Source organism: Melanostigma gelatinosum, assembly GCF_949748355.1.
Source record: "Melanostigma gelatinosum genome assembly, chromosome: 1".
In the NCBI taxonomy this organism is placed as follows: Eukaryota; Metazoa; Chordata; class Actinopteri; order Perciformes; family Zoarcidae; genus Melanostigma; species Melanostigma gelatinosum.
Genome location: NC_136634.1, coordinates 33,105,339 through 33,118,448, shown reverse-complemented (window position 1 = coordinate 33,118,448; position 13,110 = coordinate 33,105,339). Strand labels below are relative to the sequence as shown.

General features: G+C 44.4%; 1 protein-coding gene across 1 annotated transcript in view; it reads right to left on the bottom strand.

The window, feature by feature from the left end:
- The window catches only part of LOC306779886 (protein arginine N-methyltransferase 7-like), a 15,348-nt gene extending 2,238 nt beyond the window's left edge, over nt 1-13,110 (bottom strand). Inside the window, exons 1-14 of the mRNA XM_079271969.1 lie at nt 12,991-13,110; nt 12,022-12,058; nt 10,488-10,637; nt 4,580-4,688; nt 4,359-4,471; nt 3,367-3,596; nt 3,095-3,275; nt 2,191-2,318; nt 1,933-2,071; nt 1,775-1,858; nt 1,637-1,684; nt 1,449-1,538; nt 628-789; nt 427-501 (exon numbers count right to left, since the gene is read on the bottom strand). Coding sequence (XP_079128095.1) covers nt 427-501; nt 628-789; nt 1,449-1,538; nt 1,637-1,684; nt 1,775-1,858; nt 1,933-2,071; nt 2,191-2,318; nt 3,095-3,275; nt 3,367-3,596; nt 4,359-4,471; nt 4,580-4,688; nt 10,488-10,637; nt 12,022-12,058; nt 12,991-13,085 — 1,641 coding nt within the window. The 5' untranslated portion in view covers nt 13,086-13,110. The remainder of the gene's footprint in view (nt 1-426; nt 502-627; nt 790-1,448; nt 1,539-1,636; nt 1,685-1,774; nt 1,859-1,932; nt 2,072-2,190; nt 2,319-3,094; nt 3,276-3,366; nt 3,597-4,358; nt 4,472-4,579; nt 4,689-10,487; nt 10,638-12,021; nt 12,059-12,990) is intronic.

The following is a 13,110-nucleotide window of genomic DNA, read 5'->3' as shown; positions in this document are numbered from 1 at the left end:
TATGAAAAATATCTTAAACAACATGAAGCTTTGAACTTCTGTTGCATATTTTATGACGCCATCACCCTGAAGGGAGGTTTTTGAATAGCTAAATGCCAACAAATGTGGGCGGAAGGTGAAATATTTCTGACTTTTGAAACTTAACTTATCTTTTTTCAATAAAATTTGACTTCCATTCTACACATAATACAACACTAATTGTGTTAGTATTCTCCGTTTAAATCATGCTCCTACTTAAAACCAGACATCTTGTGCAGGTGTACATGTTGAACAAAAACTATAAAGCTTTCTGTCATGAATTCTATTTTATAGTTTCCTGATTAAGACATTTCTTCTCCATGATGAAAATATACACCGTCTGTACCTGAAGATTTTACTAGATGTAAAAAAAAGAAAAAGACAGAAATTCATAAATAAAACTTTTACCTGGACCATTTCATCCATGGGTGAGACATTAAAGCCCTCACACGTTCCACACGGAGCTCTTATCCTCCACAAATCCTAAGAAACACAGGAAAGACAACGAATTCAAAAAAGAATGCATATTCCTTTATGCTTGTTTCTTTAAATCGTAGACGTAATTAAAAAAAACATGTATATGTATAAATATATTCCCATCTTTCTCACCTGGAACTCTACAGCCACCATGTGAAGTGTGGCAGAGCAGGGCAGGATGGTGGCGTTGGGCCGGAGGAGGACTGCCAGGGCGGTCCGACAGTACCAGAAGAACAGGGAGTGCCAGGGCAGGAGGCTGGTGCTGAAGTACGGTTCACCCATCAGGACGGAGATCTGGAGGAAGCTTTGCACTCAATCCACTGCGATACACATTTCTGAATCCTACAAAATACATTTGAGTGAGATGTTTGGCTTTAAAAGCTATCAGATGGTTTGAATTCCAACAAATGTACAGATGACCAACTGGAGAGCAAAGAGTTAAAGCAGCATTACCAGTTAGTTTTTTGGCCACTTGGGGGCAGTAGAGCAAGCTGATGATGTTCGCGAGAGCAGTGAGCATGAAGGTCTGTTTATACTAGTGCTGTTATACTCCACAGACGGCGCTCAACCTACGAACACGCTCGTGCTCAACGTGCTTTTTGTTGCATAGTAATCCAAAAAGCTGGCGCCCAGCTACAAATATTCAGAACTTTTTAGAGCTTTTCTTCACTCGCGATGACATTTTCAGGCGCACGCACCTCACCCTGGGGACGCTACTGCGAGCACAAACCAAGCTTGAATGTAAAGCGGCCTTGAAAACTAAAATAATGAGCTAAAAGATGCTAAAACACTCCACGGAGCTGACGGGAACAGCAGAGTTGGTGATAATTCTATGTGGGTTTGTCACTACAAGCCACAATACTCTATGTAATCATTTGTATTTTATGGATTATAAACATTTTGACTATGGAAAAAGACACTGTAGCACCACTATAAGCTTGTTCAAAAGGTACCTGCTCCCCTCCGAGATCATCAATGGTCAGCTGCTCTGGCTGGATCTCCAGCAGCTCAACACCTCCTTCCATCGAGTTGGCTTCCAACACCTGCAGAGGGAACATGTGTCACATCGCATCAGAGTTTTTGTGTTGGTATAAACCATAAACCTCTCAAAGATGAGGTAGTACAGTCGTGAGTTATTTACCTGCTTAATAACCTGTTTAGACATTCTGGAGTTTTCCAGGCCGTAGACCTGGGTAGAAGCCCCGAGGATAAAAAGACACATCAGTAACACAGTATGATATTTGGTTTAGAAAGGCGCGGCACGGTCAAAGTAGAGTACCTTCTTGGCTCCGATCATGTGAGCGAACACAGGAAGTAGACTTCCATCGCTGACGCCAAGACAGACGCTGTCCTCCCTCATGACCTGGAGTGAACACAACAGGCGATCAGACAACAGCCGTATCCGACAGCTCGGACTCTCGGCGGCCCGTCACTTACACTGCGCAGCGCGCTGACGTAGCTCTCTGTGCGCCGCCCGTCGTTGAGTTCGCCGAAACGCGGTCGAGTCCAAACCAGGTGGGCCTGGCAGGTACAACAGGGCCGAGTGGGAGGAGCCTCGGCCTGTGAGTCCTGCTGGCTGAGGACGGAAACCAGAATAAAACAAAGAAGAAATGAGGGTTTGCAAAACAAGTGCTGCTGTTTTTTGAGCTGTAGGAGATTTAAACAGTGTTTCTAAAGGCCTCTGAGGGGGACTACCTGGGGGACTGCAGGCCGTACCACAGGCTATAGTCGTCATGGCACACGGTCAGACTCAGCTCCTCCCCTTCTGTCACTCTGCTCTCCGTAGGCAGGAAGTAAAGACTCTGCATCCAGTGGTCCCGCCACTGAAACACATCGCAATGATCAGCAGAGTTTGATAGGAGTCTGACTTAGAACATCAGAACAGAGCGTGTTTCTCAAAGTCAAATAAGATCAACGGTTGAATTTAGAAGGATGCTTTGTCACCGGATCCCGCTGAAGGAGTGTTGTGTCGATGTCAAGGATCATTCCAATTCTAACAAGGGAAGAGTCCTTTTTCCATGATGCATGCAAGTCTCCTCCGCGCTCCTAAAGACACCCACAATGCTACTGTGTGCCCATGATGCATTTCCTGTGCCCTGATTTGGAAACGGGAAATATGCTGGAAATATAACTGAAAGTTATTTCACCTCAAACTTGTTCAGATTTTGGCAATCGGTTGCTGAACAAATTTGTGGTGAGACATTTGCCAATCCAGTCGCTCAATCTTCCCTCATGGTAGATCATCAGAGCCTTATTTAAAGGTTTGATGTGACTTGCGACGCTCAGGAATGTTCAGCGAGCAATTAATAGCACTGAGGCTATGAAGTTATAAAGTCAGCATATTTTCACTTCTAACTCTCTGGGAATTAAAACTTTATTTCGACCAAACAAGAGTTGGGGATTGTTGGAAGTGGAAAGAACAAACCCCAACAGCTTCGTGAGTTTTATTTTGTTTCTGTTGTGTTTGAATGAAGAGTTTTCTTTTCTTTTACACACCGGCACACGCACTACACTGTTTCAATGTGTGCTTTCTCAATGAGGGACCCGTCTTACCAACATCCTTGACTTTGAGAAACACCCATAGTGTCCTATAACTCACCGGAGCCGTCTTTGGCTGTGGGTATGTCCAGCTAGGAGCCATGGTGCACACGACGCTTCCACTGGGATCCATGTCGAGGTCCCACCAAGATAAGACGACCTGGGCCCGACCGCTGGCCCGAGACACAAACTGAGAGGTGTGAGACTGGAATGCGCTGCTCACTGGCTTACTAAAATCCACACTGAGAGGGGGGCGGACAGTGTAGAGGGAGAGAGTGAAAAACTGATGCTGAGAGAAAAGGATCTAGGCGAAGACGTGCGTCACTCGCGTACCTGAACATGGTGCAGAGGGGACCAAGCGGGGTGAAGCTGCGAGGAGACACCTGGCTCAGCTGGATATCACACACCGAATGAGCTCCGGCACAGTGGCCCATGGCGGGCGGCGGGACCAGGCGGGCCCCCCCCACCTCCACCGGCTGCATCTGAACCCAGCTCCACAGCAGCTCCGATTCCACCAGCTGGGCGTAGACGGTGGCCCGGTGAGGGACCGCCTCACAAGCCCCCTGTAGGGTGGAGGGACGCGAGGAGATGGATCAGACATCCAGCTGGGATTAGACATTTCACCTCCACAAACTGTAGTTTGTTTTATGCATCACTGGATTTAACAAATATTAAAGGGCACATATGATGCTCATTTTCAGGTTCATACTTGTATTTATATGCGTTTACATGCTTTAATGTTCAAAAAACTCATTTACTTTTCTCATACTTTCTGTTGGAGTATAAATATAAATGTATTCACCCTCTGTCTGAAAAGCTCTGTTTAAGCACTTTTCAACGGAATTGTGTTGCTAAGCAACAGTTTGGGTCCATGTCTACTTCCTGCAACGGGAAATAAACTGGCACACATTTAGATGGTTTACGTATGAAACTGAAATGGTCTATCTTTGTAAACGTCCTATTACATTTTCATAACTAGTTCCCCACAGGATTCCCTAGTTGTTGATTTAAAAAATAAATACTGACTCGGAATAATCGACCTCCGACTTCTAATGGATTACAGGACATATGTTGTATTGTTGTGACATCACAACGGTACAGAAATCCTGACTGCTTGTTTAAAGGCAGAGTTTCAGAATACGGGCTGTGTGTGTTTCTACATAGATTGATGTTTCGATACCTTCACAGTATTTATACAGCATCTACACCTGCTTTATAATTTTAAAAAAACTCACTTATTACAATATGGGTCGTTAAACTAATTCTTAAAGTTCATGACCAGTGTAAAACCTACAAAGCAAACACATTGACACACACACACACACCTGGATAAGATTTTGGTGAGCATGTTCATAGCTGGGCAGCGCTCCTTCACCTATCAGCTCTGTATCGAACAGCTCTGTGATCAGAACATTGGCCTTCATTTGCATATCTCCATCTGCGTTCAATTACAAACACGACACAGAGTTCTGTATTGTATAAAATCACAGATACATGCAACTTCACGTGGCCCCAGTATTCATATAGTGCAGAAGCAGTGTGTGACCTGGCCCCACAGTGACATCGGTGGAGTGTCTGTTGATGATCTTGATCTTTTCCGAGAAGCCGTTCTTCTCCACAATGCACTGCGCTGCCTCAGCCGTAGGCTTGAAAACCTGCCGACACAAAGGAGACACAGGTGTTGGGAAACGTAAATAAATAGAATTATTGATGTAAGTAACAATTAATGATTATTAATAACAACGGGGCACCACCCTGCGAACAGGGACCAATAAACAAACGATAAAACTAAGTCTCATAATTAGTGTTCAATTAGTGTTTGGTGCTCATCAAACCACAATCAGGATGAAACCTTTGCTTGCAAAAGGGAAGGCCTAACTCTCTTTGTTCACAGCACATGTTGAAGCCATATGGTCAGACCCCAACATCCCCCCTTTGGCCTGAAGAGCGAGGTGCTGGCCACGGTCTTTAGGGCAAACCAAGGACTGATGTGGGCTTCCATGTGGTGTCATACAGTCCATGTAGGTCTGAGAGCACAAAAGGTTAAACAGTCCATGTAGTTTTGGGAAGAAAGGGATGGTTTAACAGTCAGTGTTCATAGAGGCTCAAGATGTCTGGGCAGACACTAAGGCGGCATCTGGGCAGATGACTAACTAACTACATTAAACATATACACAAATCATAGGTAAGCAAGGCATTATTCCTAATACACTCAATTGCTACATCATGATCTTGTGATAACGTCTGCACTGTAGCATAGTATGTGAAAAACAAAAACGAAATGAAAGCAGAGAAATGAAAACAAACAAAACAAAATGGAAAGGTGGTTTGGTAGGTTAGTATGATGGTTGTGTCATGGTCTACCTAACTCTAGATTTGGATTTACCTATCACCCCCCTGGGTCTGCTGGGATGGCCCCACGGACCGGTTCCTGTCCTCTAGAGGTGTGTACCAAAAAACCCTTTTTCATTTTACAGTTTGGTTGTACATAATGGCGAGCTCGCAGCTCTTCCGATTCGAACAGCGGTAGTTGTCGGGACCCTTTTCGCGTGGGTTTCAACTTCGGCTGTCGAATGGTTGGACGGGCTGGATCTCGTGCTTGCTGGTCGGTCAAATCTGCACTCTTATTATTCACCATGCAAGGTTGTGAAATTGGGGGCCAATTGTTCTGGGGTACCCAGGGTGTCCCCTGTTCCGTTGCAGGCTGGTTGACTGCAAGGGAGAGGTCAGAGTGTCGTGCGTCTTTGTTCCGAGCGTTTTTCAGCGAATAAAGGGAAGACTTCTGGTTTGGGACATAGTTTTGGGTGGCAGATTTTGGCGGTTGTAAGCATGCAGGCGGACTGGGTGGACAAGAGTCAGGAGCAGGCTCTGGGAGGGGCATTGGCATCGGTTGTCTATGTTCCTGGGTGACGGCGACTTGTCCGTCTGGAACTGGCCCACGGCTGGCAAGGTTTAGTGGCTTTGGGTCGTCCACCAGTGTCTGGAGTGTGGTAAAGCGCTTTACCACCTCCGTCACATGTTGGTGTATAAGACTCTTGATCTCTGGGTCTAAACTTGCTCTTCTGGAGTGGGTTTGGGACTTAAGATTTAGTTTGAACCTAATTCTCTTTTTAGGGTGAAATCTCTTCTGATGCCATAACTCGTGATTTTCTGGATCAAAATGTTCTATGTCGTTCGCAAGAGACTCAAGCTGATGGATAGGCAGACCCTGCGCGCGGAGAGGGCCTGGGTCATCAGAGTGGTCTGAATTAGCACAGTCATTTAAGATGACATAGCGGTGAGGACTAACCTCTCGACGTGTGGGGGAGGGGCTCCGTTTCAGGCGCATGCGTGGACTACACGGGACGTTTTGTTCACCTGTGGATGTGTGTTTGGAACCACTAATGCCACTCGGGGCCTGGGAGTAGCCCTCCCTCCTTCTGTCAAAAAGCAAAGTGGGGAGTGAGACACCTGGATCAAGCATGCGAGCAGCCTGGGGTGCTCGGTCGCTGTCCCTGGTGGTGTGATGAAGAACTACACCACTAGACGCTGCTAAGCTCTTAGCAGTGGTCTTCAAGGTGACTGTAGTGGCTTGTCCGCTCAGTCGAGGCTCATCAAGCCTTTGGGGCAGGGCTCGTTTGACTATGTCAGGGAGGAGGCCTATCATGGGGTCGGAAATTGCGACAGCAATACTTACCTGACCCCCCTGAGGTTCTTCATGCCAGGTCTTAGTGCTTCTCTAAGCATTCCTGGAGTTGTGCACTCAGGGTGTTACTCTCTAAAACTTTAGAGGCTTTCGCTTTGGGGACCATGACGAGCTTAATAGCTCTTCTGCAGCTGGTCTGGCTCTGTTCGAGCGACCCGGGCTTCTTGTGGCAGGGCAGTTGTGTCCTGCTGCACAACATGGTAGCGACTGAGGGGGCCAGCAACTGCATCTTGTAATGCAGGGTTGTCTGGCTCCTGTTGAGCTTCATGCTCCTAACCTGGGTTTCTGGTTGCATGCTTTACTTTTAGTAAGTGGCGACACCCAGTGGTGTTATTTACTTAATGCGAGCAAAGGACTGTTACGGTTATTAACGGCACACAGTGAAATGTCTAGTTCTGCGACTTACGTTTCTACTGTTGGACGTCAATTACTGCTCGGAGGTGCACAGTGACATGCTTAGTTCTATGACTTACACGTTTCTACTGCTCTACTGTTTTGCAATTGGAATGCTACTGAAGTGGGCTTAGCACTTCTGGCTGGTGACAGCTGTGTGTTGGATCTATGAGGATTAAAAAACGAAATGAGTTTGTGTTACAATTAAACGATAAAATTTACCACAACAGCTGAGTGTTTGTTTAGGAAATTAAACGAGTAATTTAACTTGCAAAATCAAAGGGAGGAAAGGAAAAAAATAAAAATTTGAAAAAAAATAAAACTTTGGAAAAAAATTAATGTTTCAAAAATTATTCAAAGTCAATTCTGGACTAATGTACATAAACACTGTGATAACACTGGTATAACGTAGCCTCACACGGGGCACCATTATGTTGGGAAACGTAATGGAGCGTGTTTGGGTTATCAGCATCTAAGAAACTGAATTCTTGACATCAATAGAATTATTGATGTAAGTAACAATTATGAATGATTAATAATAATAACTGGGCACAACCCTGCAAACAGGGACCAATAAACAAACGATAAAACTAAGTCTCATAATTAGTGTTCACTCATGTCAATAGTCTGAGTACTATTACACATTCAGAGTGGAAGTGAAGGTTTTTAAGTTCGAGCACAGACCACATATACAGTTATTATCACAATACGCATGCACAAAGTAATCACAGACAGCTGCTCTTTAAAATATAACAGAGTTTATTAAGTTCTAATACTAATGATCAAGTCAACTAATATCTAAGCTAACAACAACTATACATTCATGAGCACGCTATCTAAAATCAACAGACTATTGAAAAGACGGGGGGTGTGTGTGTGTGTGTATGTGTGAGCAAAGGAGAAGGGAGCGAGGGAACAGCTCAGTGACATGTGACGTAGTTAGGACGTGGTGACGTCTCTCATGCGTGAGACCCAAAATGGCGGAGAGCCAACGGGAGACCCAGTGTCTACATGTGGCAGCAGCTGTTCAGCACGTAGCTAGATTAGCTCAAAGCTATATGTGTGTGTGTGTGTGTGTGTGTGTTAGTAAAAGGGAAGGGAAAGTAACAAAACAAAATTAAATAAAACAAGCGATTACGATCCTCTGCGCCGTGCGGGAGTACGGAAGATTGCTCTCTCAGCCAGGGGAGCAAGAACAGCGACTCTTTGTCTCAGCCGGCGGTTCTGACCTCCTGAACTGATGAGAAGCAGCTTCGACCTCACTGCGGCTCGCTCAACACAGATCACAGTAGCATGGAATACACGCTACTTCTACACAACCCCAATGATCTCGGCGATCGTTAGTGTCTGCGATTATTAAGCATACACCTCGTTATAAAAATGAACAGTACTTTAAGGACGTAAACAAGGTAAAATAAACACAAATTAACTTTCTCTAACTCTGCCCAGAATCTATTTGCCTTACGGTACGATTCAATCGTGGTGATTGAGGGGAGTCTTCTGGGGGGGGGGGGATTTCTTCGGAGCTTCAGTGGGCTCGTGCAGCGGCGTCGGAAGCCGTGTTTCTCTCGACTTTCGCGTCCTTATGGCCGGAGCAGACGAGGCGCTTCGTGTGAGGATGGAGGGTGTGAGGGTGTGAGCTCTCTCTCTCTCTTTCTGAAGGAGTCTTGCTTCCTCACTTCTGCAGGATTAAAAGGGTTCGCTTCGTGGATGCGAACAAAGATAAAATAGACAGTTTGGTGAATTCGGCCAGCGAATATAAACTGTTAAACCTAGGATTTTGGTTAAAAGGAGGACCAACGTTGATGTGCCTCCTTCGATCCCGGAGGGATCGGTGGAAAAAAGCATTGAGGTGGGGGCTGAAGGAGTTTTGTAGAACGGTTGCTGAACTACAGGGGTCCTGGGGTGTCTTGGCTCTCGGCCAATGAGATTGCAGCGGTGCATTCAGGTGACCTCAGGAACGCATAGTTTTTGGGGGGGGTAGGAAATTCACACCCTAATGTGAAATTCCTTCAGAGGAGGTTTGGTGCTCATCAAACCACAATCAGGATGAAACCTTTGCTTGCAAAAGGGAAGACCTGATTCTTTGTTTCACAGCACATGTTGAAGCCATATGGTCAGACCCCAACACAGGTGACTCCTGCGGCAGTCTGGGAAACGCTGCAAATCATGTGAAGGTATCAAGGAAGCAGGGTAATTAAGCACGCCTGCTCGAATTTCTGAGAGCTTTAGTGAGTGTGAACATGCGACAGACTTAAAAATAAATACTTTCATTTCGTAAAAAAACACCCATAGCACAGAGCATCAAGGCATTCTCAAACAGCTTGTGTGTTTTTCGGTAGATGCAAATTGTGTCGTCTTCTAAACTAAAGAGTTTTTGCTGACCTCCAGTGGTTCGCCTTCTCTCCTTACTACAGTGATGTACAGGTGTCCTTTAGGACTCCATGACATCACCGATGGCTGTAGGCACGCCCCCCTGAACCCGGCTCTAAACGGGAACCGGTTACAAATTTGTAATAAATATTGACACGGTTCGGAGTTGATGGTTCTATTATCGGTACTTTAAAAAGTACAGAGTGAGATCTCGTCGTCTCTAACCTCCTCTCTCTGTCGCTGTGTCTTTGCACGAGAGGCAGAGTCGTGCTTTACCTCGACACACACACACAGACTCCGGATCAGTACAGCGTGAGACACACATCATGGCAGAGAGAAGAAAAAGATCCGTGTGGCTACATTTTAGTCCAGTAGATGCTGAGAACTCGTATCAAATGCAATAAAACCCTCACGAGTAATGGATGTAACACCAGCAGTTTACCACAACATGTGACCAAGAAGCAGAAGAGAAATGCTCTGCTTTCTACCGCTTGTCGAGCAGCCCCCTAACGTTAGCGATGCCATACGGAGTTTGATCGTAAGAACAGGCTAGTCAATGAAAGCTAATCACTTAACTTATTGTTTGGCTGCGAATGTAAACTAAAGATTTTGGAACTTCTTGTATTGAAGCTCAAGTTTATACAAGAATAATGAAGCAACATTAAATCTTTTCCTAATTAATTGTCTTTTTCTCACAAAATTCTAAAAAAGAACCGATAAAATTATCGATAAGGAACTGAACCGATAAGCACAATGAATAAGAGTACTCGTATGGATAAAATCCTAACAATACCCGTCACTAGATGGGTGGGGTTACAGGTGCAACAGAGCACACCTCTGACCCAAACAGGCCTGAACCTTTCAACCAGAAAGCACAGTAAATACTGCTTTTCAGCCTGGTGGTATCAAGTTACTTTTTAAAAGAACTTTTCAAAGATTACACATATCTTTTATGAGTAGATACTACATAAATGGGGGGGGGGGGGGGGGTAAGCATCTCTACCTCCACAGCGTAGCACAAGTCCGCTCCAGCAGTGACGGCCATCATGGACAGTAGGCCTGTTCCCGTCCCAATGTCCAGGACGATGACCCTCTCACCGCGAGCCTTTACTCTGGCTACAGCAGCCCGGATGCCCTGGTAGTACTTCTTATTCTGGAGGCGGAAAGGACATCAGCTGTGTCAATGCAGAAGAAGAGTGAGAACACGATGCAGAGGGATTTAATAAAGTCAGTGTGTGTGGTGCGTCATCCCGTTTGTTTTCTTTCTTTTGTTCTAGTTAAAGACAACTCACTGGAGCATAAACAGAGTATACAGTATGTTCACTCGGGTTGCCCCTCTCTTAGTCTATGAATTGACTAAAGCATAGTTGATACTCGCCGTAGTGAAGCCGGCACGAAAATGACCGAATCACGGCCTGCGCGTCGTGAGCAGAGTGTCAGCAAGAGGTCGGCCCACTTGGTTGTGCACTTTAAAATGTTTGTAACACGGTGCCCACAATCATGTGACTGTCTCAAATAGTTCACTGATTAAAACACCATTTACATGCCTGGGGATTATGCAAAGAAGGCCAATTCGTGTTTAGATGCTTTAGAAGCAGGTCTTAAAAATCGTCATTTGAGAAAATATTTTGCAGCCAAATCAAATAGTTTACAGGATATTCAACCTTTGTTTCTTTATAATGCATGTAATACCGGACTTCTTTAATTACAGGGCCTGTACAAAGGCAATAAAGTAGTCCATGAGTACGAGTTTACAGCACTGTGGAGCTTGGTTTATGGCTTTTTGCCAGTTACACAGTCGATGAGTTACTCGACGTTTGATTCTCCACAGTACATTTTGTTGTCCCTCTGTCGTTTCAGAGAATAATGCAAAGAACTGCTCGTTGAGCAGAACCGTTTCTGTTCATGCTCGGAGCCCACCGCCATCTGCAGAGGCTCGCACTACGGTGCCAAGTACGAGCATAAACAGAGCTTTAGTCTACGAAAACCAAAATGACAGAGTAAGCGTTGTTTATCCTCGCGCTTGGCACAGCCGATTTTTAAGACCACCTGTTTCTTAAGAATCTCAAAACGAATTGGCCTATTTTGTATAATCCTACACATGTAAATAGTGTTTTTATCAGTGAACTATTTGAGACAGTCACATAATCGCACGCCAAGTTACAAAAATCCAGAAGCCACTTGCAGAGCCTATATGCGCCCCACTCGCCGACCGTGATTACGTCATTTTCTGGCGCGCATCACCATTATGCAGCTTCACTACGAAGAGTATCAACAAAGATTATTTGAAAGTCAGTTTTTCAAGCATTTTTGAATCTTTCAATCTTGTCAATTAAAAATGTCTGTATTCGAGGACAGCCCTCATGTACACTCCCCAGTTTCACAATGTGTTTTTTATTATTATCATCAAGTAAGTATATAAAGAAGGTCCCCCATCAAGCAAGTCTCATTTAACATATAAAACACATATTTGGAAATAACGTCATTACCACAGCAAACAAACGTGGTCATGTGAGACATATTCATGGATGACTCACCCTGTCATGGTCATGTAGCATATCAGCGTAACAGGACCTAAAAGATAAACAGGACAACAGAGTCACATGGACGAGTGTTGGTATTATTGATGCTTTTGTTTTAAATAACATGTAGCTGACTTTCAATTTTTTATTATTATTAATATCAATATTAGCCCAGGCACAAATACGAAACCCATAAACTGATAGGTTGTTGACGCTTGGCTTTTTTTTTAACAATAGGTGAATTGGAATTAAACTTCTTCAGAGTCCTTGTGGTCTGTGGAAGAATTCAGCATGAGGTTTCAAAACAAATCTCTATATTGGGATTTAATAACTTGTAACTGATGTATCACAATCGGTCACAATCATGTCGGCCCATAACTAACAGGAAATATCAGTAAGATGAGAAAAGCCTGCTTGAAAAATAAGCTAAAAATCTAATTAGACGTATAAATCTAGCAACAATGAAAGAGCTATACAAAGACAATGTTGCGATGTGAGTGATACGGCATGATTAATAGCAGTGATAATAAAGCATAGTTTATACGTCAACAGTGCACATCAGTATAATATGTACTATAATTAAGTCGTGATACTTAATTATACAGTGCAGTACAGTATAGTTGTAGGTGTAATATAATAGTAGTAATAGCACAGTACATAAATGCTCAAGCTTATTTTACAACTGTAAAATGCCCTGCTCAGTCATTAGTGTCTTCGTCACAAGTGCATAGTGCAGATATCAACGCAATTACACGAAGAACACATGAATACTAAACAAACATGAACCTATGAAAGTAAGGACTTGTAAGAACTCGATGTGAAAAAAAATGTCAACGTTAAATTGGCTTCCTTGTTGACAAAGGCACGCGCTCATCCTCGAGATTATATATGGGATTCTAAGCTCAGCAACTCTCAGAAACTGCAGACAACACACCATTCAAACGTGTGCTGTGATGCTAGGCTCGGAGCTAACGTTAGCGTTACCTGGCTATCTCCTGGTGGTAGTCGTACTCCTCACTCTCCTCCACCCAGTCTAAAGTTCCAGTGCTCGGGTTGGCTCTTCCACAGAAGGTCTTCATTTCTGCCAAAACTGTTACAACACTC